This window comes from Mastomys coucha, unplaced genomic scaffold (genome assembly GCF_008632895.1).
Source record: "Mastomys coucha isolate ucsf_1 unplaced genomic scaffold, UCSF_Mcou_1 pScaffold20, whole genome shotgun sequence".
NCBI lineage: Eukaryota > Metazoa > Chordata > Mammalia > Rodentia > Muridae > Mastomys > Mastomys coucha.
In genome coordinates this window covers 112,423,606-112,449,117 of record NW_022196903.1, presented here as the reverse complement: position 1 = coordinate 112,449,117, position 25,512 = coordinate 112,423,606, and the positions used below count along the sequence as shown (strand labels likewise).

The 25,512-nt window shown below is 45.4% G+C and overlaps 1 protein-coding gene across 1 annotated transcript in view; it reads right to left on the bottom strand.

Moving 5' to 3' along the window:
• Cacna2d4 (calcium voltage-gated channel auxiliary subunit alpha2delta 4) overlaps positions 1-25,512 on the bottom strand; it is a 118,599-nt gene that overhangs the window by 58,452 nt on the left and 34,635 nt on the right. The window contains exons 9-18 of the mRNA XM_031384056.1: positions 25,386-25,460; positions 24,896-24,985; positions 24,680-24,793; positions 24,178-24,256; positions 22,015-22,148; positions 19,130-19,207; positions 18,362-18,442; positions 18,005-18,079; positions 14,572-14,658; positions 14,015-14,086 (exon numbers count right to left, since the gene is read on the bottom strand). Of these exons, the coding sequence (XP_031239916.1) occupies positions 14,015-14,086; positions 14,572-14,658; positions 18,005-18,079; positions 18,362-18,442; positions 19,130-19,207; positions 22,015-22,148; positions 24,178-24,256; positions 24,680-24,793; positions 24,896-24,985; positions 25,386-25,460 (885 nt within the window). The remainder of the gene's footprint in view (positions 1-14,014; positions 14,087-14,571; positions 14,659-18,004; positions 18,080-18,361; positions 18,443-19,129; positions 19,208-22,014; positions 22,149-24,177; positions 24,257-24,679; positions 24,794-24,895; positions 24,986-25,385; positions 25,461-25,512) is intronic.

Below are 25,512 nucleotides of genomic sequence, written 5' to 3'. Positions count from 1 at the left end.
ATTCTAAAACTGGCATCTATGGCTTTTGGGGTTGGGGGGTTCATCGGGGTGTGCCTCTATAGAAACAGGGATTCCGGTGCCAGACCCGGTCCTCTCTGGATGGCCAGGGAGGGGAAGGAAGCCTCATGTCTCTATAGAAACAGGGATTCCGGTGCCAGACCCGGTCCTCTCTGCATGGCCAGGGAGGGGAAGGAAGCCTCATGCTTGCTGCAGGAAGGAGCACGAGGGAGTGGAACTTCTGCGAGAGACCGCAGAAGCAGGCTGCCTATGTCATTTCATTGCCCTCGCCTCAAAACGGTGCCCCAATGTCAACAGGAAGTAGTCATAGACGGTAACATCGCCCGCCATTCATTTTATTATCAAAACTCAGCCTTGATCAAAGACGCTTCCCTTTGCAGAGAACGGTGGTTAAATACAGGGGCTCATGGTCAACGTACTGGGAATTGCGGGGCCTTAAACTGGACACTCATACCTCCTCCTCCAAGAGACACTCCGGAAGAAAAGGCAGAAAGAGTGTAGGGTCTGGACAGTGGGTAGGAGGGCATCTTAAGGGCAGGTAGAGTACTTGCTGCTTCCTGGGTGCACACAAAATGTGACCCATTGTTTCCTGTTCCAGCTGCCACGTCTACCCTTGCCTGTTGCCTTGCCTTCTCTGCCATTGTGGACTCTTGCCTTCTGGAACGGATGAGACAGACCACCTCGGATGATACTGAAGTGTACAGGATTGGGACTGTTCAGGTCCCGTCTCCTACCTATTGGGCCTTCTGCAGCTCTTGACTTCTAGTTCTACAACCAGTATCTGACTGCGTCCAAGTGTCTGTCTCAGGAGGGAGGAAGTGAGGAGCCCCACTGGCCTTGAGCACCTTCCCCACACCGTACTGGCTTCCTTCCCCTGAGTCAACATTCCTGTTCCCACACAGTGCTGGGATGCCACCACACAGTGTAACTCACTGAACTGTAAAATTTCACCAAGACACAGCTTTCCATTTCCCTTTTGATAATAAGAATGTGCGTGTGGGTTTGTTGTCTACTGTGCCATAGAGTATCATCAGAGGAGAAGTAGAGTCATAAAACTCGGTAGAAAATAAACCTGAAAACTTAACAGGTTAAAAAAAATGGAAGATGATATATGCTCTGGTGCTCATAGAAGCTGCAGTTTCCTATGTGGAGCTGACACAAGACTAAACTCAAGCATTCACAGAGGGGGAGGGGAAAGGGCTCATGTGTCCTCATCCCACCCAGAAGAATAGCAGCCCACTGGGAGCAGACAAGTTTTCAGTGATGTAGCCACTCACCCTGTGGTGGATAGGTTTGCATCTATGCCCACATGAGTGACCATGAATAAATGCAGTGAGTCACAAAGCAAAAACAAAAATAAAATAAAAGCCATGAAAGTGGAATGGGGGATTCGGTGGGGTCAGGAGATGGGAGACTTGGTGGGGGAGGGGAGGGGGATATGGTGGAGGAAGAATGTTGGTGAGGGTAGGGGAAAGATAAGAGAGAATGGAGAATGGAGTTTTAGAAACTAAAAATGGAATGAATCAAATAAAAAACACAGTGGAAAACATCATCAATAGATCACATAGAGTACCACATTCAAACATCAGTATGAACAGAAATGAACATGATCACAACTTCCAAGAACTCTGGGATATATTCAAGGGACCAAACCTAAGGATCTCCATGAGAATAAAGAGCTGAGACTGAGTATTAAAGGCAGAGAAAATATATCCAGTGAATTACAGCAGAACCCCCAAGATTTAGAGAAGGACACAGACACACAAATACAAAAGACATTTAGACCCCCAAACAGACATAGCCAGAGAAGGTCCTCACCATGCCATATGACAGACAGGAAGTCAAAAATAGAAAGCAAGAGAAACAGTGTTAAAGCCTATGAGAGGTGGGTGGAAAGGTGGCTCCATGCTTAAGCGAGCTCAGTGCTTTTGCACAGGGCCTGGCTTTGATTCCCATCACCCGCATGGTGGCTCACAATCTCTGTAATTCCAGTTCCAGGGGATCCCAAACTCTCTTTTGGGTTTCCTAGAACATATACACTTCTGTGTACACATACACATAACTAAAAATAAAATTTAAAAAAGCAGTAAGAGAAATCAATCCAACACATCAACAAAGAGAGAACCATCAGAATGGCATCAGACATCTTGTTAGCAGAACTCAAAGCCAGGAAAGGATGGGATAATGTACTTCAAGTCCTGAAAGTAAAAAACTGCCTGCTAAATCTGCTGTGTCTAGCATAGAGATCTACAAAAACTGATGAAGAAGTCGGGACATTACAAACACAAACTTGAGCAATTCATGCCAGCAAGCCAACAATGCAGGAGACACTTAAAAGAATATTATAGACAGAGGGAGTGGAGAGACTGTCTCAGTCATGAGAATATAGAAAAGAATATTTTAGGAAAGAAATAGATAAACAAAGATGAATCAGGAAGAAACCCACACATCCAACACAGCAAGCCCGCAAACCCCTAACATACCAATAGGGAAGAGAAAAAAATGGCAATCAACCAACAAGAAAAACAATGTGCAAAGATTACAGGAATCAGAAAACACCTCTCAATAATAACCTTAGATGTTAATGACCTCAACTAGCAATAAAACAAACAAAAGATAAAAACAAAACAAAACAAAACAAAAAAGCCACCACCAACAAAACCAAACCTAGACTGCTTGGCTAGGTGTGATGGTGCACACCTTTAATCTCAGCGCTCAGGAGACAGAGGCAGGCAGATCTCTGTGAATTCAAGGTCAGCCTGATCTACAGAGTAAGTTCCAGGATAGCCAGGGATGTTACACAGAGAAACTGTGTCTTGAAAAATCAACCAACCAACCAACCAACCAACCAACCAACCAACCAACCAACAGACCAACCAAAACAGACCAACTAACCAACCAACCAACCAACCAACAGACCAACCAAAACAGACCAACTAACCAACCCACCAACCAACAGACCAACCAACCAACCAACCAACAGACCAACCAACCAACCAACCAACAGACCAACCAACCAACCAACCAACAGACCAACCAACCAACCAACAGACCAACCAACCAACCAACCAACAGACCAACCAAAACAGACCAACTAACCAACCAACTAACAAATCAAAACCCAGACTGCTGAGTGGACTAAAAATCTAGATTTGTCTTTCTGTTGCCTCCAAGAGACACATATCACTGGTGAAGACACCAGATTCAAAGTTAAAGGATGGGAAAAAAATCTGCCAAGTGAATGGAAACCCACACCAAACTGGCATAGTTCTGATATCTGATATAGACTTCAAATTAAACTTAGTCTAAAGAGACAAAGAAGTGTACTACATATTAACAAGGAACAATTCTTCACAAAGATGAATGAAATTCTATTTTGTATATTACTGTATTTTCATTATCCATTCATCTGTTGGTAGACACATAGACTGGTTCCATTTCCTCACTAATTACACACACACTTATACACATACACACAAACACACCAAACAGGGACTTTTAATTTCACAAAATGATCACTAATGGACCTAAAAGGTCAGATAATGATTGATAAAATCACAATTGGTGATTTTAATACCCCACTCTCATTTCTAGCTAGGTCACCCAAAACTCAAAAACAGCAAAGAAAACTCAAGAATTAAATTATACTACAAATCAAATGTACTTAATAGGTATATACAGAATATTTCATCCAATAGATATACAATACATATCCCTTTCAACAGCCCTAGGATTTTCTTTAAACTATATCATATTCAAGATAAAAATCAGGTCTTACCAAATATAAAGGAAACATTTATATTTTATCACATCATAGCACAATAAAGCTAGAGTTCAACAGCAAGAAAACTAAAACAAATATATATATAATTTTATATATTATATGAATAAAACAATAAATCACTTTTCCAGTTTTAAATTTTAATTAGCATGGAAAGTATGCCCTGGCTGATTGGAACTCCTGATGGTGACTAGGCTGGCCTTGAACTCATTCAGATCCACTTGTCCCTGCCTCCTGAGTGCTGGGACTAAAGGCATGCACCACCATGCCTGGCTGTAAACTTCTGTTACCCCTCCTTCTTCTCTTAGACTTTCCCACTCCTGGTACCCTCTTACTTACATTCATGTCCCACATGTTCTATTATACATCTCCTTTCTCCCCTGTACACATCTTTCCTAGTTCTTCTGACTAGTAAAAATACAGTACACACATACATTGAAACTTTACTCTGCCATACAAAAGTGAACTTTGTATTGTATCTTGAAACTCATCTATTAATTTCACAGAAAACTTGTTGATTGGTAGTTTTGTTCTGTTGGTGTTTATTTTCTTCAGTTTTTAATATATTCTAGTTACTAACCGCCTATCTGAGGTATAGTTCAAAAATTCTCCCATTCTCTAGACATCTGTTCACTCTGTTCAAATTTTCTTCATTTTGCAGAAGCTTTTCATATAACCCCAAGTAGTCAATTCTTGGGGCTATTCCTGTGCTATTGGCTCCTGTTTAGAAAGGCCTTGCCAGCAGAAAATGGTGGTGCACAGTTTAAATGTCAGCACTGGGGAGGCAGAATCAGGTGGATCTCTGAGTTCAAGGTTGTCCTGGTCTACATAGCAAGCTCCAGGACAGCCGGAACTACATAGAGAAATTCTATCTCAATCAAAGCAAAGCAAAGCAAAGCAAAGCAAACCAAACAAAATGACAAAAAGAAGGTTCTTGCCATGCCGGTGACTTTTGGAGGGTGGTGGTATATGGGGACTCTTATTATTTGCTCAAATTTCTTTTACACTATTTTACTTGCATATGTTGATTTATACTATAATGTGTTTCCTCATGACATTTTATTTTTCTTTTTTCTTTCTTTCTTTCTTTTTCTTTTTCTTTTTTTTTTTGGTTTTTCGAGACAGGGTTTCTCTGTGTAGCCCTGGCTGTCCTGGAACTCACTCTGTAGACCAGGCTGGCCTCGAACTCAGAAATCCACCTGCCTCTGCCTCCCAAGTGCTGGGATTAAAGGTGTGCGCCACCACTGCCCAGCTCCTTATGACATTTTCATAATGCACTTCGGTCATATTCACCCATCGCCCACCATGGCAGCCTGAGTGAGAATGGTCCCTGTAGGTGCATATGTTTGAATACATGGTCCTCAGTTAGGAAGTGTTTGGGAAGGATTTGGAAGTGTGGCCTTGTTAGACGTGTATCTATGGGATGTTGGCTTCAAGGTTTCAAAACACTCAAGCCATTCCCAGCCTCCCCCATCTCCCTTCTGCTTGTGAATTTAAATTAAGCTCCAACTTCAGCCACCTTTCATCATGCCTTTGCTCTGCCATCATGGGTCCAACTGCAGAACTGTAAGCCGATTAAATTCTTCCTTTTACAAGCTGCCTTGGTCCCAGCAATAGAAAGTAACCAAGATAACCACCGTTGCATGTTCCCCCTCCCATGCCTCTTAATCCCTCCACTTCTCCCAATTATCTCCCTTCCACTTCCCTGTCTTCTTTGTGAGGGTGACAGAATGAGTTTCATTAGGGTTTGTTTACAGGAGCATGGACATTTTTCTGGTGCCATGCCTATATATCTGCAATTTTAGTGCTTAAGATAGAAATTAATATATTTTACCTACTTTTGAGTTGACTTTTGTGCAATGTGAAAGATATGAACACATTTTATTCTTTTTTCAGGTGAATATCCAGTTTAGCCAGACCACTTGATACATAGGCCATCTTTCCCCCACCCACCCCAGTGGATGTTTCTGACACCTTTGTCAAATATTTCTGTGTGAGCTTATTCATGGGTCCTCCCTCCGCTTGGTAAATATGTCTGTTTTGGTGGCATTACCATGCTGTCTTGCCACGATGGCTGTGGTGTCATTTGACACTGTGATATACATTAGCATTCTCTCTACCTAGGACTGCTTCAGCTGCTGATGGCTTTTTGCTTGTGTGCGTTTGTTTTCATACAAATTTTGAATTTCCCCCCTAGTTTTGTGTAAATGTTGTTGGCATTTTGCTATTGCAATGGGTCTGTCCATTACTTTTGGTGACACAGCCATGTTCATAATATCAATTCTGACAGCTCATAAGTGTGGAAGGTCTTTCCACCACCTACCATCGTCTTCAATTTCTCTTTTCAGTGCCCTAAAGTTTACAGTGAATAGGCCCTTCACTTCCTGGGCTAGATTTATTCCTAGGTACTTAATTAAATTTCAAAAAACCACTGTGAGGGGATTTTCTTCCTTAACTTCTCTCTCACCAAGTTTGTTGCTGGCATTTAAGAAAGCTACTGATCTTTGTATGTTGAATTTGCATCCTGGAACTTTAATGAAAGTGTTTACTGGATCGAGGAATCTTCTGGTGGACTCTATCGTGTCTTTTAAGTATGCAATTATGCTGTCTGCACATAGAGATAATTTGAATTCTTTCTTATTTTTATCCCTTTTATCTTTCTAGTGTCTTATTGTTCTAAAATGTTGAGAACTGTATTGGATAAGAGCGAGGATCTTGAGAACCTTTTTTCATTTCAGAATTCAGAGGGAAGGCCCTCAGTTTCCACCCATCTACAGGTTAAAGGTTTGTCATATTTGACCTATTGTTTGGAAGTACTCCATCTATCCCTGAGCCTTCAGTACTGTCTTAGTCACTGTTCTGTTGCTGTGAAGAGACGCCGTGACCAAGGAAACTCATATAAAAGAAAGCACTGGAAGCTCACTTGCAGCTTGAGAGGGTTGGTCCATTGTCATCTCGGGAGCGTGGGAGCACACAGACAGGCATGGTGCTGGAGCAGTAAGTAGCTAAGAGCTGCATCTTGACCCACAGGAAGCAGGCAGAGCAAGAGAGAGATGAGGCCTGGTGTGGGGTTTTGAAACCTCAGAGCTCATCCTGAGAGACATACCTCCTCCAACAAGGACACATCTCCCAATCCTTTCCAAACAGTTCTGCTAACTGGGGACCAAGCATTCAAGAACCTATGGTGCCATGTCCATTCAAACCATCACAGGCACTTTATTATGAAGCTACATTGAACTTTGTCAAATGTGTTTCCTGCATCTATCTAGGTGGTTATATAATTTCTATCATTAAGCTCATGTATGTGGTGCTATTGGCACATATCATTGAGCATTACCACATTCATTGACTTATGTATGTTGAACCAGCTTTGTGTTCCTAGGATGAAAGCAACTTTGTTGCAGTCTGTGATCTTAATGTGTTCCTGAATTTGGTTTGTTGGTATTTTGTTGAGGATTTTTGCATATGTATTGCTCTGTGGTTTTATTTCATTTTGGTGTCAGGGACATGCTGACTTCATGGGATGTGTTTAGTAGGTTCCACTTCGATTTTGTAGAACAGTTGGAGGAGTATCTGTGTTCGAGATTGGTTCTAAGGCTTTGATTCAATCAGGAATCTACACATCCAGAGGCTGAAGGTCCTTGTCCCAATTGGTTTTTGATCAATCAATAATGATGCCAATGGCCAATGGTTGAGCACGGGTGGGACACTTAGAGCTGAGCAAGCACAGACACAGAAAGGAATGGGACAGAATCATGGAAGAACGGGACACGGTAGTAGCAGGAGATAAAGCTAACCAGCCGTGTGAGATTTCAGGTAAGTGGCCACTGGCTACTTCCTCAACTGGGCCTGGGGTAGCAGGGGAGGTAGCCAAGGCATTTTAAAAATAAGCTAATGTGTGCGTGTCTTTCATCCATGGATCAAAAGATAGCACCTGGGTCGGTGCGAGGGTGCAATCCATCAGGAGCCAAAGTGGTGAAGCAAAAACGTACCGCAACATATCTGTGTTAGAGCTTCCTTAAAAATTCTGTGAATTCAGCAACACATGTGCAGAATAACTCTGTCTCCCTCATCCAGCAACCATTAACTGCCCTTAACTGCTCAGTGAGGGGTGGACCTCTGAAGCCCCTCCTGGGTTTCTGATGTAATGTTGACTGTAATGTTTGCAGGTAACCACAGCTGTTGGGGGTTCCTGGTAAAACAGTTGCGTCATGTCTAGAAGACAGTGTTGTGCAACACCCCTCCCCTCCCTTTCCTCTGATGCTTGCATCCTTTCCACCCCCTTTTCTAGGATATTTTTTGAGGCTGGAAAGTAGTTAAATCAATGTCCCATTTAGGGCCATTCAACAGCCACTTGTTCTCAGCACTTGGGTTAGTTACGAGTCTCTGCCATAATTATGGCCAATTGCAAAAAGAGGCTCTGCTGACCAAAAAGAAGAGAGCAACACTAATTTATGGGTAGAATCATAAATATTTAAAGAACAGTTTGACAGGCATACCATGTCTATTTAGCAAAACATTTGGGGAGACTTTTCATTACCACTTCAATCTCCTTGTTTGTAAAGCATTGATTTCAAATTTTTTATGACTTCTGGATTTAATTTAAGTAGGTCAGCTGTAATTTAGTAGAAATTCATTTATGTCTTTTAAGTTTTCCAGCTTTTGGTAATGCAAGTCTGCTAAGTATGCCCTAACGATCTTCTAGATTTCAGTGGACTCCATGGTGACAACTCGTCTCTCATCTCTACTTTTACTCATTCAGCTCTCTCTCTCTCTCTCTCTCTCTCTCTCTCTCTCTCTCTCTCTCTCTCTCTCTCTCTCTCTCTCTCTCCTTTTCTTTAAGCTTGGCTAGGAGTTTTGTCAACCTTCTCAAGCAAGCAACTCTTCGTTTTACTGATTCAGTGTACTATTCTTTCAGTCTTCATTCCATTTCTGTCACAATCTTCATTGTTTCTTGCCCTCTACTGGGTTTGGTTAGACTCTTCTCATGTTTTTGTAGCCACAGGATGCATCTTTAGACAGTATATTTGCTATCTTTCTGATTTTCAATGAGAGCACTTGGTCCTTTCAGGGTTACTCTCATTGCATCCTGGGGGTTCCAGTAGGCTTGGACTTCTGAAGTTAATCAACTTGATTTTTTTCCAAGTACCACTGCTTTTTCATAAACCATCTTGTTCAGGGTTAGTGAGATGGCTCAGGAAGTAAGGGAGCTTGACAGCAGGACAGTCAGCCTGACTTCAGTCTCCAGAAGCCACACGATAGGAAGAGAACTGACCCCCTACAAGCTGTTCTCTGACTTCCATGCACATGCCATGCCATGTGTACACCCACACAAAAACATATACAACAAATAAATAAATACATACATAAATAAATTCCAAGTCTTGGATACACATTCTTATATGACTACAGAGTCATTAAAGAAAGCAAGAAGGAGATAAAAAAAAATTCTAGAATGCAAGCATATCTTACCAGAACTTCTGGGATACCAATAAAGCAGTTGTAAGTGGAAAGTTTACAGCTATGTGCGCTTACACTAAAAAATAAGGAAAGTGCTATTGAGATCACTCAAGGGGTAGAGCTGTTTCCTGCCAAGGCTGATGACCCCAGTTTCATCCCTCAAATCACATGGTGAGAGGTGAGAACTCCAGCTTCCACAAACTGTCCTCTAATTCTTACAGGCAAAATGTGGAATGTGTGTGTGTGCATGTACCACACACATGCACACATACATGCACACACTAAATAAATATACACATACTAAATAAATAAATAAATAAATGTATCTTTAAAAGGTAGAAAGATTCAAAACAAATAATCTAATGATGTACCTCAAGCCTTAGAACAATAAAATGAATCCAAACCAAAAGCAGTAGATGGCAAGAAATAATAAAGACAAAAATTAGTGAAATTAAAAAATAATGTATAGACTTAATAAACTTGGTAATTTGAAAAAAAAAAAGCTAAGCCTTTAGCCAAAACAAATAAAAGAAAGACTCAGATTAATAAAATTAGATAAAAAGCAGAAGTTACTACAGAGTTCAATGAAATCCAGAGGACCACGAAGGAATATTTTGAAAACTCATATTTTTGTGTTTGTTTTTGTTTTTCAAGACAGGGTCTCTCTGTGTAGCCCTGGCTGTCCTGGAACTCACTCTGTAGACCAGACTGGCCTCAAATACAGAAATCCTCCTGTCTCTGCCTCCCAAGTGCTGGAATTAAAGACGTGTGCCACCACTGCCTGGTGAAAACTCTAAAAAAAAAAAAAAAAAAAAAAAAAAAAAAAAAAAAAAAATGTAAACTAGAAAATTTAGGAGAAAGAGATAAATTTTTGTACAGAGATGATCAATCAAATTTAAGTCAGCAGGATAGAAACAACTTAAATATATTTGCAACAATCAATGAGAGTGAAGTTGTACAGAAAGTCTCCCAAAAAAGAAAAGCCCAGGACAGATAGATTCACCACCTAAGTCTTACTCAAGCCTCAAAGAAGAGCTAAGACCAATGCTGCTCAGACACGGGAGGGACTTCTGAACACATCCTACAAATCAGTGTGTGGAAGTCAGAACAGAAGTCAGGGCCAAAACCTGAGACCCACTTTATTTCTTAATATAGATTCTTTCTATCAGTTCTGTTTCCACTAGAGAACCTTAACTGATATGTCCTTGATAATCTCAAACAATTCTTGGCAGAAAGAATGCTTGAGGTATCATAATTCCTGATCTCAACTTATATCACATAGTTAATGGTAACAATATAGCACGGTATTGGTGCGAACACAGACATGTAGGTCAGTGGAACAGTATAGAGAATCTAAGGACCAACCCACACAGCCACCTAATGTCTGACAAAGGGACCAAAATATACATTGGGGAGAAGAAGGACTTCAACACAGGTGCTGGGGTTTCTATATGCGAGTTAATAGAACTAGGTTCCGGGACTGGAGAGATGGCTCAGCAGTTAAGAGCACTGACTGCTCTTCCGAAGGTCCTGAGTTCAGATCCCAGCAACCACATGGTGGCTCACAACCATCCGTAAAGAGATCTGACACCCTCTTCTGGTGTGTCTGAAGACAGCTACTTACACATACTTACATATAATAATAAATAAATTAAAAAAAAATAGAATTAGGTTCATGTAGCTGACCTGGCTCAGTAGTCAATTAAAAACAAGTCAAGACCTTTAATAGCTTCTACAACTTAGAAGCTGCTGCAAGAAACATAGGGAAAACACTTCAGGATACAGACATGGGAAAGACTTTGAAAAGGACTCCAGTGGTCTAGCATCCTAAGAACTGACAAATGGGATCACATGGGTCAAAAGCCTTATGCACAGCAAAGGAAGCTGTCTCTAGCAGGAAGAGACAGTCTACAGAGTGGGAACAAATCTTTGCCAACTGATGTTATGTCAATCATGGAATTAATTTCTAGACCATGTAAAGAACCACAGAACCAAACACTAAAACTGTTGTACACTGCCAGTGGAAATGTAAACTTGTCTAGTCCCCATGGAGATCAGTATGGCAGTTTCTCAAAGCACAGACTGCCATGTGACCCGGTCATATGACCTGGGGTGTGTGCCTGAAGGAATCTAAGTCAACATAGTATGTGGGCCTCATCCTTCCTTGTTGATTGCTGGTCTAGTCACAATGGCTAAGAAATGAACCAGCCTATATGTCTGTCGCTGGTCCTTGCTAGTGTGTGGGTTCTCTTTCCCACTCTTTATCCCCCCTTTAACCTCCTAACATTAGATAGGAGAGAAACAGGATAGAGGGGAGAGATAGAGACATAGATAGATAGATGGATAGATAGATAGATAGGTAGATAGATAGGTAGATAGATAGATAGATAGGTAGGTAGGTAGATAGATAGATAGATAGATAGATAGATAGATAGATAGATAGATAGATAGATCCTAGAATACAATTTCTTTCTTCTTCTTTCTTCTTTGAGCACAACTACTAATAAACCACAGTCAACACTCCTGAAGGAACACCAACCACTAACCCCACCAATTGGGGCTCTAGCATTTATATACCCTCTGAAAGATTCCCAGAATTCCAAACGTCACACAGTTGAAGAAACTATCTGCATCTGGCAAAACCATGCCCGTGTTAGAGCGTGAAGCAAATCATAGTCAGCTGCTTCAAAGCAGCTCCATATCCCACACCTGGGATTAAAATGAAAACATATTCTTATAATATATTTTTTAAAGAAACCAAAATTTCAGAATTCTCAAAACTTGTCACTGTGGATGTCTATCAACAGATTTCAAAACAGAAGTAACATACACAAACATACACATACACACACACTTTCCACACACAGAGGAGTTTTAAAACTCCCTAAAGAAAAGCGAAATCAGAACATTGGCAGGAGAATGGATGGAACTGGAGATCATTATGTTAAGTGAAATAAGCCAGACTAATAAAGACAAATACTCCATGTGTTCAGCCATATGTAAGATCTAGATTTATAGTGACATATGGGTGGGCATCTGTATAAACATGAGTATTTATGTATCCGTGAGCAAAGGTTATGAAACTTTAAAGGGAATTCTGAAGGACTGGGTAACGTAGTTGGAGAGGGAGGAAAAGAAGACCAGGGAATACATGTGACATAAAGCAGATGGGAGGAAGGTCTCAGGGGAAGAAGGGACTAGCCAAAAAGGGGCAGGATGGAACTGGAAAATACACTGAGTGTGATAGACAGGCCCAGAAAGAAAAACTCTGTGTTTTCTATTACATGTGAGTCCTAGCTTCTAATTATAAATATATACACACATATATAATACATATTATGTAATACACATAATTATATATTATATAAAACATATATTATATAGTTATATATAATGCATACATGCACATATATGGATATGTATGTGAATATATACATATATATAAATATATATGTATATATATACATATATACATATATAAATATGTGTGTATATATATGTATATATATACATATATATACATATATACATATATATATATGTATATATGTATATATATGTATATGACCAAGTGTGTGTAGAGGCCCGGAAACTAGAAAGGAGCACATGAAAGGGAAAAAGAGACCTTAAAGGAGAGAGGTAGAGAGGGTAATAGAACAAATGTAATACAAATGTAGAAGAGAACCAGGCAGTAAGAAGTTCCTGTAGAAGTTTAGACTGCTGTTCTGGTTAGGGCTCTGTCTAGTGACTTGGAGAAGCATTGGAGATGCCTTGAGAGGACCCTGGTCCTGGGAGAACAGTGTGAGAGCAAACTCCATCCACTGTGTGCCAGTGTGATGGCCATAGCACAACCATTCTGGATGCTAAGTGGCCATGTGCCCATGAGTTTTCTCATGCTAGGCTCTATCTTCTGCCTGCTGGGTCTCCGCTGGAGTCTTAGGACATGTTGAAGACACAGAGAAGGGACCATGTCTCTGATGAGTTATCTCAGTTGATTGGTCATTACTGACATTCTCAGTGTGCCTGACGGGGCAGAAGGACCCACAGCAGTCCCGTGGAGACCAATACCCTGTGTAGAAGGGACACTGGCCAGTGCCTCTCAGTGTCTTCTATGGAGATCTGTGCACAAGGCAAGGACTCAGGTCTAATTGCTGCAGACAGATGCTGTGTTCTTTGAGCGGAGGCAGGTGGGTAATGAAGGAGGCGGTGGGGGTGGCTGTACAGGAGGAGGTGACATTTGTTAATATGTCAAGGGATGGTGTGAATTCAGAGGATGCGTCAGAATCGTTTGAGTGAGAAGATGAAATGGACTTTTCTAACAGCACACAGGTCTGCAGAGTCAGCAGGGGGTTTCCGGTTTTGATTCTCTGTGGTAAGGGCATTTGTTTCCGTTCTCAGTGTTTGGATGAAAATCAGCTTAAGGGAGGAGTGAATATCCCCAACCTTTCCCCATGCGGCACATTTTAGTGGAGCTTCTGGCAGTTTGCAGAATTAACTGTCACTTTCTCCCCTTCTGTCATAAACAACCAAAGGGCCAAAGAGCAGGCAGCAGAGGGAAGAAGGAAGAGCTGGCAGTGATCTGGGCAACCTCCATACCCAGCGTTCACCGATGAACGGAGCATCAATGAGATCAACAGAGCACTTCCTGCCCAGCGCCTTTCCATTTCACCTTACACCTCCAGGCCACAGTGAAATCCAAGTCCAGGCTCAGTGCTGCCTGATTGGATCTCACCGGCACTTTCACTAGCTCCTTACCCCTTGGTCCAGTGGCACCTTCACATCCATGGAGTGAGACCCTGTTTCTCCATTGATCATGGCGGTCCTCAGCTTCAAGAGGAAAGAAAAGGGGGTTGGTGCCTATTCACCTGGATTTGGCCTTTGACCCTGTCTTAGGATCCCTGGGACCCTGGCTCTATTCTTTGCCTCTGAGCAGATTTCTAGGAGGGAAGATGGACCAGGACCTAGGTGGAACTGGCTCACAGTTGTGGGTTTTCACTGAGGCAGCACGCTGAGGGATGGATGCTCTGCAATGGCTGTGTTGCTGAGATGTAATCTCCTCTAGGATGTGATGTGGACACTAGATGCTAAGCACAGTCCTGAAACCATGCTGGGCTTATAGACACGAGCTCAGCCTGTCTCAGTAACCTGTGACGCCAGGGTCATGGCTCGATAGCCACAGTTGCTGAAAGAATCAGGCACAGAACCCAACTGCTCTGTTCCAGTGCTGCCCAGCAGCCTTGGCACTCCTGGGCATCCGGTGCTCATTTGCCTGCTACAGGGCTAACTGGGCAAAAGCTTCCCACACCACTCACAATTTCAGCTTGGTCCTCCCACTCCACTTCTGAGAGGTCCACACTGTTGTAGTTGGGTTTGGGTCTCAGCTTCTTGCCTTCTCTGTACTGGAGTGGGCCAGACAGGATGGAAAAGGTGAGGTTAGCATGCACCCCGTTCCCTCCCCTTCCCTCTTCTTTAAAATCCCTCATAGAATCAAAACATCCCATAATCTCCCAGGATAAGCCAGGCCAAACTTTTAACTCAGTGCAAAGCTTCCATGACCAATGTGTGCCACAGATGGCCTCCGAGCCTCTTGGTGTGTGTCTGTGTGTGCGTCTGTATGTGCACACACGTGCACACCCGCACGCACGCATGCGTTTCTCATGCCAGGCATCTCCCTATTTTGAGAGACAACTTGTTAGCTTGGATAGCTCCTATTACTAGAAAGTTCTCCCTCCTGTGGAGTTCAAATCTGTCTCCTAACTTTTACTTCTCATTGTCAGCTTTCCTCTCGAACCACCTAGAATGTGTTCCTCCTGACAGGGATTGGGACGCTCAATCTCGTCACTTCTAAGACTTGACTGTCTCCAGCTAAACATTTCCAGTCTGAAGACATCTCAGCTCTTAGAAGATGCTCAGCTCTGTCAATATTACCCTGAAAATGGAACTGTCAGGGAAGAAATCAATAGTGTTCATGGAGCCTGGCCAGGAGATGAGAGGTGTGGTTTGAACTGAAGCACTGTGGGCTCTGCCTGTCTGGGATGGACAGCCAGGCCAGCTTGGCTGCCCAGATGGCGCCATAAGCCAGGCAAATCCCCTTGGTGTTCTCACATGGTGCTCTCCTACACGTGGGCGTTCAGTTTGCAGAGCGCCCACCTATTTCTCATCTATTTCATCTTGTTAATCTCAGATGATCATTTTAGAATGCTTCATGAGCAATCATTTTCTCCTCCAGATTTTAAGGCATCTGCAGAAGCATCTCATCTTGATAGATTTTTTTTTTTTAAACTGGTCAGATCCAAGCACAGATCTGCAGTGTTTAATAACCACCTGTCTCCAAAATTTGACACAGATCCCTGAACCAATTCTCTGAGCAGAATCATTCTCTTGTTCTTCCTCCCTCTCTCCCTCTCTTACTCTTGCTCTTTCTCATTCTCTCTCCCTGACAGATATCACCATGTTACCTGTAATTACGCCCATGGCACTTCCCTGGTTTAGTTTAGTAGTGCCATCAATAAAGAAAACAGGAGAGTTTATCACCAGAGTATCTTAAAAAAAAAAGCACCATCTACTTCCATAAAGGGGTCCCCAGTGGATGTTTGGGAGTTGAAGTCACTGTCGTTGCATATCTTATTTCTGCTGGTTATTTCATTTTCTTGGGTTTTATTTTTTTCTCTCCTGATTGTAGTATGGATGTCGCTCTTCTATCCCTGCTCTGATCACCTCCTTACCCGTGGCCCACACAAGGCTCTGTTCTCAGCCTTCCCGAGGTCCAGGGTCATCAGGGCTGTGCTGTCTTCTTTTACCTGAACTGTCTCTCTGGCAACCTTCCAGTGCCACTTCCTAAGTCTCAGCTACATCTGACAGATTGTAGCCCATCTTTAGCCTCTCAGAATAAACATGATTCCATTTGGTTGGGGACATTGACATAGAAAGGTTTTTTTAGGACCCCAGCATGTCTCTTGACGTTTCTTATTCTATTGCTAGGAGTATTCTCTATTGTTCTGCTTTCTGGAATTCCACCATTTGCTTTCCTGATAATACCTTCCTTATGCAGTAGCCAGTAGAAGCCCTCCTGGGTCCTTTGGTAAGCAGTTCATATTGCTTACATGCCTTCACACATTAGATTTTGGTTAGATATGTTCTTCTGTTTACAGCACTCTTACTGATAGGATAATGTCAGGCACACAGTAGGTTTCCAATATGAACTTGCTAGTGAAAGCATTATTCATGTGAGTTACCTAGATGGATGCATGAAGGTGGGTTTCTGATTCATGTCCTTTAGTTCTATATGTCCCTTATTCTATATGTCAACTCTGGGATCAATCTATGTGTTCTCTCCCTGTGAGTCACTTGATAACACTGGTCCAAGAACCTGTTAGTATAAGACCATTATGGGTTCAGATAAATGCCCTGCTGAGTCTAAATTGGGAAGACAGTGGGGATAGGCCAATGTGTCTCCCATATGAGCCCTACCATTTGCCTTGAGTGGTTCAGTCAGATGTCTTAGGGGATTCTGTATCCACTTGAGCTAACTGCCATGAGATTTAATTCACCTGGTCTCCCCAAATGACTCCTGAGGCAGAGAAGCCCCTTTGTAAAGTCTGCTATCTAAGACAGAAGAGGAGTAGGTTTAAGGCCTTTAGATGCACTCCCCCTTATCCCTCCAGCCTCACACCAGTGTGGCCATCGCCCCTGTGGACAGGGCCAATCCCTGGAGGTTGAGTATTCAGACATCAGGTGCTTGGGAGAATTCATGTGAAAATGCCCACAGTTCCTGGACAGAGTCAGAGGGGGACAGGGGTCCCAGGCAGTACCAAAGGCACACTTGGGGAGCCTTCACTGCCCTTGTGAGAGGGCCTTGCTATTTTTGTCGTGAATTCATTGTTCACATTCCCTTCTTGGGCCTCTGGGGCTCTGCTGATCCATCTGTCAGATGGTAGGAGGGATGGAGTCACAGAGGCAGTAAGCGTTTGTGATAAATGTTGCAGTGATCAGGCTTAAAAAAGATTTATTTGATTTTGAATTAAGTGCATGTGTGTATTTGTGGGTATGTGCATGTGGATACAGGTGCCCACGGAGACCAGAGGCATCCCATCCCCTAGGACTAGAGTTAAAGAGGGGTATGAGCTGGCTGAAGAAGGTTCTGAGGACTGAACTCAGGAGCTCTTAGCTGCTGAGCCATCTTTCCCTCATGGTTTGGCTCTTACACAACTCTCGAAGGCCTCTTTATAGGAGGCTGGGCTCCAGCATGGCACTGTTGGAAAATGCTGGAATGTTTGGAGATGAAGAGCCCAGTGAGAGGTTTAACATCCTTCGAGAGGGTTATAGAACTGGAGTCTCTTTCTCACTGTATTCCTGGGGTCAACAGGTTCATTCTGTCGCATGCTCCTACGCATGCATGCTGTGCTGCATGCACCCCACCAGAGCATAAAGCAATAGGCCTAACTAGCTATATTCTGGAATAGTTCTTTCTTTATAAGCTTGCGATTGCAAATGTTTTATTACAGTAATGAAAACTGGGCTGTCCTGCAGGACCCCATTCTCACAAGCCCAGCCTGTGCCACTGATCTCCGGTCTGTTCACCAACCATTCCATGCATGTTTGCCCTGTGCATCTTCCTAGATAATCATTTGGAAACAGGTACAATGATGTCAATTTTCCTCCTGTATGATCCGAGGAATTTTAGCCTTTTCTTCTTGTGAACTGTCCCTAAATCTCATATTGTTAGAATCTCAAGGCTGTACTTACCAAAGGTCGGAGGTCAGGATGAGAGAGGATGTAGCCATTGTTAGTGTTCAAGAAGGCATATCCATGTACCCCAAGCTGCCAAGGTCAAGGGTTGGGGGCATTAGACATGTTGGATGGCTAGGCAGGGGAGGAGGGAAAGGGGTCGTTGAAAACAGCAGCCAGTTTTAAATAGGGATCATAGTAAGCCAGTGTCATGCTTCCACCTACTGGTCTCTGCTCAATCAACCATAGACAGAATCCAAGAGTCTGAGAAATTGTGAGCCCAAATAAATCTCTCCTCCCTTTAAGCTGATCTTTGTCACAGCAATGGAGAGCTGTGGCTTAGGAACCATCCCCCTGGGATCCAGTCAGGCTCACCTTATATCGGGGTGCCAGCTTCATGAGCTCTCTTAGGGTCACATCAGAGCCCACCACACCCAGGAGAATGCCGTGGGACCGCTAGAAGGAAGAGGGCAAGGGGTCAGGGAAACCGGGCTGCCCACACTAGACTCTAGGCCTCCCCTGGGGCCTGGAAAGGGAAGCATTATTGATCTTCCTCTGCAGTTAGATTGTAGGCTGAGTTCCCCCAATAACAATGTAGACTGTCGGATGGGGCCCCAGGGGCAAGCTCAGCTGTTAGGAAGATTAATGCCCTGTATTAATATTTAAGTAGTAACATTTAAATGAAACACAAAGCTAAGTGAAATATTAATATTCATACCAGAGGATGAAATAAAAGGATCATATCTTATGTAGCCTCTATAGCTCAAGTGGCCCACAGGGAAGTGTTTTCTCAGCAGATAGATTATGAAAAGCTCTAGAAATCCCCTCACTAGAGGCCTTCACCTCCAATCAAGAGTCCACCCACTTTGGCTAGGTTAGAGGGATTAACCTGGAAGACTAGCAGAACACTCCACAGCCTTCAATCTCAAGAACAAAGCAGGGGCTGCCCCACCCCCCAACGGGCCTACAGGAGCTTGGGGGGAAGCACGGACATCAGTCCCCTAGTCGGCCAGGAGGTTCTTTCATGGCTGGCCCAAGATTGGGCTTGGGTATCTGCATCTAACTCCTCGCAGCTGGCTGTGAAGCTCCGTGGGCAGAACCCTAACCTCCATCCATGCTGCGGCCCAGGGAAGGACCACTCACTGTTTCGTTCTTTTTGCTGAAGACTGGCATGGCCACAGTAGTGAGGAGCATCAGGCTTTGTGCCTCTGAGGTGAAGAGCTGCTGGGGAGGAGAGGGCAGAGATCAGAGGAGGAGTGGGCTCAGGGGTGTCTGCTGGTTCTGTTACTCAGGCAGTGTGAGAAGCTGAACTCTTAGCACTCTCCCATAAGTGGCAGGGGAGGGCGGGATGCTAAGGGGAGCTAGCAGGAGTGCCAGGGGAAGGCTGGCAGAGGTGGGAGGAGAGCCGGTTAGTTAAGTTCATGTCACTCAGCAAAAACAGTGTGTGAGCCAAACAGTGTCATCTGGGCAGAGCATGGGTGAGCCGAAGGCCAGCAAACAGAGTACAGCATAGCACAGCTTCTCCAGAAGCCTCTACTATAGACCTGAGGGTGTGGCCCTGCATGGCCCAGGTCAGTGAACAGAAAGGGAGACATTTCTGCACAGCCACTCAGACGTACAGACATGCGTAAGGACCAACGGCCTGAGGCCAGAGAGTCTGAGCACCAGCTGCCTCAGGTCAATCCTAACACACGTGGGGGTAGACCCCTAGCTCTGTCCACTCAGGATCAGGAAAGGACTCCCCTGCTGCCTCAGAAGGGGCCTGCACCTGTGCCTCTATTATAACGAAGAAGACAATGACGCCAAGCGGAAGCAACCACCCTGGGCAAGCTGCCTGTTGCTCGGGTCACCCGAAGGCCATGGTGTGGACACTAGCCCTCCTTGGATCCGTGGCAGCTTTGACTCTTCTCTTCCCAGCGTGGAGCTGGGAAGCAAAGTTTCCCCGCCCCGCAGGGACTGCACTGACATTGTACAAGACTCGTAGGAACCCAGCAGCCCTGGCTCTCCCAGCGAGGGGAACATCTTCTGGGGGAGCTGCAGCCAAGCCTTGGCCAGGCCTCCTTCTCCACCTCCTCAGGCCTCATCCCACACTTGGGTAGTGTGAGCTGTCCCTGTGCCCTTGGCTCTGGATCATGGTACAGGACGAGGTTACCCGTCCTCTCAGTGGACTACCATCCTTAACTGAAGGGTCCAGGCATCTGCGTGTGAGCCTGGTTTTGAGGGATGTTGAAGTGGCAGAGGATAGGTGAGGGGAGACTTGGAGACATGATACCAAGGGCTTTAACTGAGGAGTCAGAGGTCATTTCTTTTAAAAGCGAAGATAAAACTATGCCCTTGTCTCTAGGCAGGGGGACAAAAACTGATCCTGGGGGGCCATGCTGAGTGTGAAGTTACCTCAGTATGGCTGACAGGAACTGCCTGAAATCATTTGCACAGTGGCTTCATGAAGTAAGGCTTTGTCTCAGCCACTGTCCCCTCCTTCCTAATTCCTCTGCTGGACTCACACCTGCCTGCTACCTAAGTGTGGATGCTACCTAGGTGTGGCCACCATTGTCCACTGCCCTGTTTCCTTTCATGTTGCAAGTTCTCAGACTTCCTCTTGCCTGGTCCTCAGCATAACCTTAATATGCACATGGGAGAGAAGCCAGGGAGCACATGCCGGGCTAGGGATGGTGCGGAGGAGGGATGTATGGAGGAGAAACAAGCAAGGGATGAGTGTAAGCACACAAGGTGAGGGCATCAAGACCGTGCCACAGCAGGTCTTAGCCTCTCTCTTCTTGCCTCCCTCTTCCCCCTCCCATTTCTCTAACCGGGGTCAGATGGCCTGTGATCAATGAGTACCCGGACAATTAGAGGGGACAATAGATGGAGAAGGCTCTTCCCTGAGGTCTCAGCTCAGGGAGTGGCCATCAGTGTGGGACAGATGGGGTCTCCTGGGCAAGGCTTCCCGGAAGAGTTCACTCCAGCTGGCCAGTGCATTGAGGGAACTTTAGAAAGGATTCCTAAGGCTTTTGTCCCCAGCTTGGCAAGGTGGTTTATAGCTACGGTGACATGCTAGAGTACATGCGCCCTTGTCCTCAGATACAGAGTACAGCAAAAGAAAAGCTGAGAGGGTGTCTTCTCAGCCACCTCAGTAGCTTGGTTTGAGGTCAGTAAGATGTAAGTGTGTGAGCCTGGAGGACTCATTTAAGCGGCTCAGCAAGCTCGCTCACACTAGCTGCTAGAGGCAGGAAGGCGGGGCTTGGCTCCTAGAGGCAGGAAGGCGGGGCTTGGCTCCTAGAGGCAGGAAGGCGGGGCTTGGCCCCTAGAGGCAGGAAGGCGGGGCTTGGCTCCTAGAGGCGGGAAGGCGGGGCTTGGCCCCTAGAGGCGGGAAGGCGGGGCTTGGCCCCTAGAGACGGGAAGGCGGGATTTGGCCCCTAGAGGCAGGAAGGCGGGGCTTGGCCTGGGGAGTATAAGCAACTGCATGAAGGAGCCCGGGTCCCAGAACCTTACCAGCTCTGAGATGCCCAGCACTAAACCTCTACGCTTCTTCTCTGCCTTGGTCTGATCTAAAGTCACTGCTGCCAGGTCTTAATCCTAGTTTGTTTATTGTCACAAGGCAGGTGGCTACATGCAGGAAGCTCTCCCACATATCCCCCCAAACGTCTTCCATGACCTCCTATCTTGGACATTTTTATTCCTCTGCATAAGACATCGCCTCTTCCAGCCTGTGAAATGCCGGAAGCGCCAGAACGAAGCTACAGTATGGTGAGCCACTAGTGTGAATATTTTCTTCCCATGGCTGGCAGGAGAGGACAATATGGCAGGTAATGCGAAGTGGAAAGGAACACAGGGATGTCTGTTGTGCAGGGATCTAGGCAGGTGGACACAAAGTGGTGCTGCTGGTTAGGCCGAGGGCTGTGAAGGGAAGGAAGTGATGACTCCTCCCATGGAGGCACAATGTTGAGCTCTTTGGACCAAGACGTCACCTCTTGCCCCACCCTTTAACTCTGGCCTCCCTGCCCATCTGGATCCATCATGGTGCGTACCCGGCTGTCCATGTAAGCCTCTGTCCAGATGATGTCGTGGTCGTGGTTGATGACCATGGGACGGCTCAGCACGTGCAGGTACTCCATCACGTTCTCCTGCGCATCAGCCAGTGTGGAGATCTGTGTGTAGTAGCCTGGAGAGGACAAGGCTCTGTGACCACAGGATGCAAAGGACAAGCTCTAATTGGTGCCTACGTAGGGCCCATGTGCACTCCCAGCTACTGGATGCTCCTAGCTGGACCCACCTCTTCTTCCTGGAGGTCATGCCTTGTCTCCTAGTACAAGACAAAGAGAGGCCTTCTCTGCTCTGGTTTGGAAGGCCTTTGGAACTTTCCCATTGCTAATATTCCCCCAAACAACAGCAGGGGCTTCAGCTGCAGCAATGGCGCCCACCAACAGATCTCACACGTGTTATGTGCTCTGAGAATTGGTTCGGAGATCCCCAGCGAGATGGCAGCTCTTGTCCTCCTGTGTCCACAACTCCTAGTTTCCCTCCTCACTAGTCTTCCTCAGGCTACGGAGCAGTCTGCTTTATTCTTTTCAGGATAGCCTCAGCACCACTGAGAAGGGCACTTGGCTAAGGATGCTGTGCATGGTTTAGACATTCAGTCTCATGCCCACCACCTCCCCGAGCCATTTGTTCCACATGCCAGCAAAATGGGGGCAGCTTGCTTTCTACCATGCCTCGTGCCTAGAACATGCGAATCCCTTTATGGGAAAGACCCTTCCTCAAACCTCCCAAATTGGGAAAGTATCTTTCCCATTGCTCCCCGAGCCCTGCCCAGCCTGCGCCCTGACCAGTGCATGCCTCCGTGCCATCGTGACACATTCACGTCATATTGGAACCAAGGCTACATACTGGCTACACCAAGATCAAGACTGAGCCATTTGTCCCCATTACCCTTGGGTCACAGCCTTCGAACAGCACTGGGTACAAAGTACACACACAGTAGATTTTTGTTGAATCAACAGAATTGCATAGCAAGCCCAGGTCATGGGTTCTGATCCCAGATAGAAGAGAACCTTTGGTACGCAAAAATACATTATTCCAGGGAAAGTTCTGACTTGTGTGTGTTAACTGGTACATTGATCCCAGCACTTGGAAGGCTGAAGCAAGAGGATCACCATGACTCGAAGTCATTTTGGGCTATCGAGCAATAGCCTATCTTGTAACACTAATAAATAGGGTTGGTAAGATGGCTCGGTGGCTAGGGGTACTTGCTAAGAAGTCTGACAGCCTAGTAGGTTCAATCCCTAGAACCTGCATGATTGAAGAAGAGAACTGACTTCCACAGGATGTCCTCTGACCCCCACATATATGTAATTGGGCATATGCACAGATGGGCATGCACACATACACATACATAAAGAATAAGTAAGTGTAAACTTAAAAAAATTAACCTCCCTCAGAAAAAAATCAATCAAGTAATAAATATGGGCTGGAGTAATGGATCAGTCAATAAAGCACTTGCCAAGCATGGAGACCTGAATGTCAACCCTAGAATCCATGTTTAAAAAAAGCTGGGTGTGCTGGCTTGTCCTTGCAATCCAATGCAGGGGAGGCAGAGATGTGTGGATCCCTGAGCCTCTCCAACTTGCCAGTCTAGCTCAGTTGGTAAGAGAAATCCTGTTTCAAAAAACCAAGATGGATGCCCCCTTCTGAAGAACAGCCCCTCCTGTGACATCCTCTGGCCTCCACACACATGCATACACACATGCATGTGTTTTCCCAATGTATGCACACATATAAGGGAAAAAGGCGACCCTCTGTTTTTGTCTTTGAACAGAGTCAGTGCCTTAATTTGCCATAATAGGAATGAAGGCGTGGCCTAAGGTAGCCGACAGTGAAAACATGGGTCCCTTCTTGCCTCCTGCCCTGTCTACTGTGTCATGTATTTCTACAAGGCTTTGTTTGAGGAGGCAGTTCTCTTTCATGAGTGGCCTCTGATTTGCATTTCGGATAACTATAAGGCTGGAGTCCCTGTGGGGTTGATGGACTGTCTGCTCCTGCTTCAGAGAAATCTGCCTGCCCTTTCTCTGAACAATGGCGGACAGACTACACCGTACTGCTCCTGAATAGGCCTCTGGCCAGAAGCCTGGCCCTCAGTATTACTATCCCTTTGTCTCTGTGTGGACTGCAGAGAGCTTCATCAAGTCACTTACCTTTATTGTTGCAGGCGATCCACTTCATACGGTCAGCGAAAGTCACCTCTCTTCCAATAAGGTAGGTGAAAACTCGGACCTGTCCGCAAGAGACAGGCTTAGCAGCTGCAGGCACCATCAGGGTCATCTATAAAGGGCTCACACCTAGGGCCATGCATGTCTCTGTTCTGGATTCTCCAGCTGTACCCTCTTAAGTTAGAGAAAATTCAGAGGGGCCTCACAGGAACGTGAACTGCCAGGGTTCCGATGAGCATGGAGCAGTTCTTATGTCTCCGAACCAAGCTGGTCCTTTGCCCTGCAGCCTCTTGCATCCCTCTGGGCCCAGGTTGCCATAACTTTGGGATACTCAGTTAGAACATAGGGGAACTGGTAAACAAGTCTAATGGGAAAGAAGTTTGAACTTGGGGTTGTACTACACACAAGACTACCATGATTCAGGGGAATACTCCCTTGGCATCGGGAGAGGGCCCCTTTCCCCTGCCTTCCAGCAGGAGTCAATCACCTTGCGGTCTGGCCAGTTATAGGTCTCGAACACGGGCTCATAGTCTTCCACAGCCCCGTCAGTGATAAGCATGATGGCTTGGTTGCAGAGACTTCCTTGTCTGGACTCTTGGAACTGAGGAACAGGGAGGAGGCTCTCATCATGGGCCACAACCTGCAGTTGCAATATGGCTTCCCTTTACCCCTCCAACCCCCGGGCTCCACCAGCAGCTGGTACCTGCTTCAGGATCTCGAAAGCTTCGATTAGAGCTTGACTCACGATACCTATGCCTTTGACCATCAGCTCATCCACCAACTGCTTGAAATGCTGTCGGGGTGGAAGGGGGCACGTGTAAATACAAAGTGAGGCTCAGAGGATCAAGTGGGTCCAGGAGTCCTTGGTTCTAACTGGGGAGGGTGCTTAGAAGTATTGTCAGTGCCTGGCTGCAAGACCGTATGTAGCTCCACAGGTCAGCCAAACACATTCACTTGAGTCCATGTGTCTCAAATGCCCAAATAGGAGCTAAGTGTGGAAAGCTTGGCGCCAATCTCTCTTCTCCTAGAAGGCAGTGGCAAGGATTTGGCTAACCAGAGGGTGTCCAGTCCAGGGTAACCACCGGCTTGCATTGCTCTTCCCAGGGGCCACGTGGGGGCAAGGCACTGTCTAGTAGTCTTCACAGATATCTTCCCTAACCCTGACGGGAGCTTTGGCTGTGGTAGACACTCACCTCTCGGTTGTCTCGATCTGCTTGGACGAGGATGCCTTTGAAGCAGGGCTCGATGTAGTGGACATAGTCATTGTACTGCAAGCCACAGTAAAGGAGAGAGAGAGAGAGAGAGAGAGAGAGAGAGAGA